Genomic DNA, 3,038 nt, shown 5'->3' with positions numbered 1-3,038 from the left:
ACAATTGACGATGGGAGATACTACTGACAACAAATGGTAATAAAATAAGATAATAAGAAAAAAAAGAAAGAAAAAAAAGAAAAAGTTTAAACGGGTCAACCGGGGCTCACCATGCTTACGTCTACGGACGTGACAGCTTTTTTCAAAAGCTGGATTGATTTTGACGCAACAACAAAATAAATTGAAATAAAAAATATTGGAAGCTTTCCATTTACACAACACAGATCGACACTGTGTGACACGGCCAAACACCGTGCTTAGATGGTTAATGGAATGCGTTTAGTTCTGAACTAGACCGCTAGAGTTTGCTTATAAAATAGTGAGTTTTTAAATCACATATCCATTATCCATTTCGGCTTAGCAAATGTATGGATCAAGACATTTAAAAGGATTATTAACATGTGTAAAGTAAGTACAAATGAAACATAACTGATTATTAACAATCACGTTAAAATATAAATATGATTATATTTTGTAGAAAAAAACAAAAATTATGTATCAATTCATAGAAAGTCCTAACTTGTACAGTTCTGATGAAACAAGTTCTGATAATGCAATCGAAAAATCAAGCAGTACAGATAGCGTCAGTTCGTCCAGTAACAGTAGCGACGAAGATCGTGCAGACTTATTACTTTTTCCTCTTCTGCATTACTTAACAACTGGCCGAAAGAGACATCGAATTGAAGACTATTTTTTGGTTATTGTCTCTTAGACAGATGAAGAATTTAAGGAACATTTAAGATTGAATCGGAATACTGCACAAAAATTGATTGGTATAAATATTCACTATCAATTTATATGACATACATAATGATNAACAAAATTAATTATTGTGAGTATAATGCAGGCATATATAAAATATAAAAAAATTTGTTGTTACAGATGAGCTACATTTATCAAATTTTATTCCATCGCATTTGTTTGGAATAAAACCATTCTCAGCAAAATTGAGTCTTTTGCTTTTTTTATGGTACATTGCCAATACGGAACCTTTGCAAACTATGGGTGATAGATTTGGAATTTCTATTTCATCTGTGTTTCGTTTTCTCCGTTGTGTCGTAGCTTGGTTGATAACAAAATTAGATGTAGTGATTAAATGGCCACAAGGACAAAATATAATACCAACAGTTGAAAGTTTTTGCGCTAAGCAAGGAATTTCAAATGTCTTAGGAGCAATTGATGGAACTCATATTTGGATAGAAAAACCTGCAATGTATGCACGAGATTATTGTAATCGGAAAAATTTTTTTTCTATTACTTTACAAATAGTGGTAGATGCTCATTTGCGGATTACCAATATACATTGCGGTGAGCCTGGTTCTCTTCATGATGCACGTATATTCCGAAGATCAGAATTGTACTACGCCGCAAATGTTGACAATGGTGTACAATTATTCCCTGGTAATACATTTTTATTAGGAGACTCAGCATATCCATCTTTGCCCTGGCGTGTACCACCTTTTAAAGATAATGGTCATCTTACACCACAACAAAGAGAATTCAATTTTATACATTCATCCACAAGAATATGTGTTGAAAGAGCAGTTGGACAATTAAAAGGACGATTCCGTCGAATCAAATTTTTTACTGAATATCGTGAAATGTCATTCATCACTAACACAGTAGTTGCAGCATGTATATTGCATAATTATTGTATCAATGAGAATAATGTTTACAATTTTTCTGAATATATTGACAATGAGTTTGATAATTTCGATAATGATAATGGAGAACTTGAAATACAAAATTATAGTATGGAAGGAGATCGTAGGATGCAGCTGTTTAATGAAATGTTCCCTGAACAATAATTTACTGTGAGAATTTTATACAATTCTCCGACTTGTTAAATAATGTTAATTCCAAAGAACAAATAATCTTTGACAATATTTGTATCTTATATATGTAATATTAAATTATCTTTATTATCATAATTATCAAATACACTTATTTATTACATATCTGACTTACAAACGTTATTTTTGGCATTATATTAAGTATACTTCAATAAAAAACAAAAACACTCAAAAAAAGATACAACACTCTTTTAGTTTATTTATGTAAATTTTTAGTTTATAACTTGTTATGTTTGTTGGCTTATAACATGCTTATAAAAAGAAAATAACATTTGAAAAGGATAATAGCACTCGGGAACAAAAAACTACTTTTTTACAATATCATTTTTGTAAAAGAACATTTTTATAAAATAATACTTTTTAAAAAAACACTTTATCTAAAATTGTTACTTATAATTTACTATTTTTGGTATTATAAATTTTTCATAAAAACAAAATAATAAATAAAACCTTAATGCTGCTTCAATTATTTCAATCAGAATCTATGGTTTCACAAACATTCTGATTTTTGTCTTCTACAAGTTTTTTTAGCAATTTGTATTTTAATTGTTCGATTTCTATCAGTTCCATATGACGAGTTTTTTTCTTTTGCTTTCTTTATTGCAAGTTCTTTTTGCTGTTCTAGTTCAGTTTCTTTTAAATCGAGCTGTCTTTTTTTTAACTTTGCATGTTCTTTCTTAACTTCTAACAGATTCACATATCTTTGATCTTTGATACGATCACGTTCTTCTTTTTTTTGTAAATGATGTAGCCATTGTTTTTCGAGTGCGATTTTTGTTGCTGCAATTTTGGAGCCTGTTCCATGTGAAGGACGCTTACGATTTCCCAAGCCAGTAATATTTGAGTTCACAAAATCATTTTTTGATGAGGTTAATGTTGATGGACTTGTGCAAAGTGAAGAAGATCCACTCGAAGATTCATTTTCAAGAGAAGTTGAAGTAGAAGTGGCATATGGTGATATCACTTTCGATGAAACAGTATGTCCAGTACATGCACGTTCCCAGGATTCTAAAATTTCATCCATTTGCTCATACCACTCGAATTCCATGCGAGCCCTTCCTGATTTTGAATTATTGTCTACTACTTCTTTGTATTTTTTCACTAACGCATTGATTTTCCATCGAACTTGGTCATTTGTCATCTAAAATAAAGTAATCGCCATATTAATACATATATTTTATATTT

The 3,038-nt window shown here is 30.3% G+C and overlaps 1 protein-coding gene across 1 annotated transcript; it reads left to right on the top strand.

Annotated features, from left to right (window-relative positions):
• Nucleotides 1–399: 399 nt before the first annotated feature.
• On the top strand, nucleotides 400–1,808 carry LOC109861934 (protein ANTAGONIST OF LIKE HETEROCHROMATIN PROTEIN 1-like). Its single transcript, XM_020441788.1, is given in 3 exon segments — nucleotides 400–408; nucleotides 479–773; nucleotides 883–1,808. Coding segments are annotated over 3 exon segments (1,230 nt in total).
• The last annotated feature ends 1,230 nt before the right edge of the window (nucleotides 1,809–3,038 follow it).

Source organism: Pseudomyrmex gracilis, unplaced genomic scaffold (genome assembly GCF_002006095.1).
Source record: "Pseudomyrmex gracilis isolate BER0280 unplaced genomic scaffold, ASM200609v1 scaffold_1164, whole genome shotgun sequence".
In the NCBI taxonomy this organism is placed as follows: domain Eukaryota; kingdom Metazoa; phylum Arthropoda; class Insecta; order Hymenoptera; family Formicidae; genus Pseudomyrmex; species Pseudomyrmex gracilis.
Note: the sequence above shows the minus strand (reverse complement) of the source record. Positions and strands in the feature narration are given on the sequence as shown.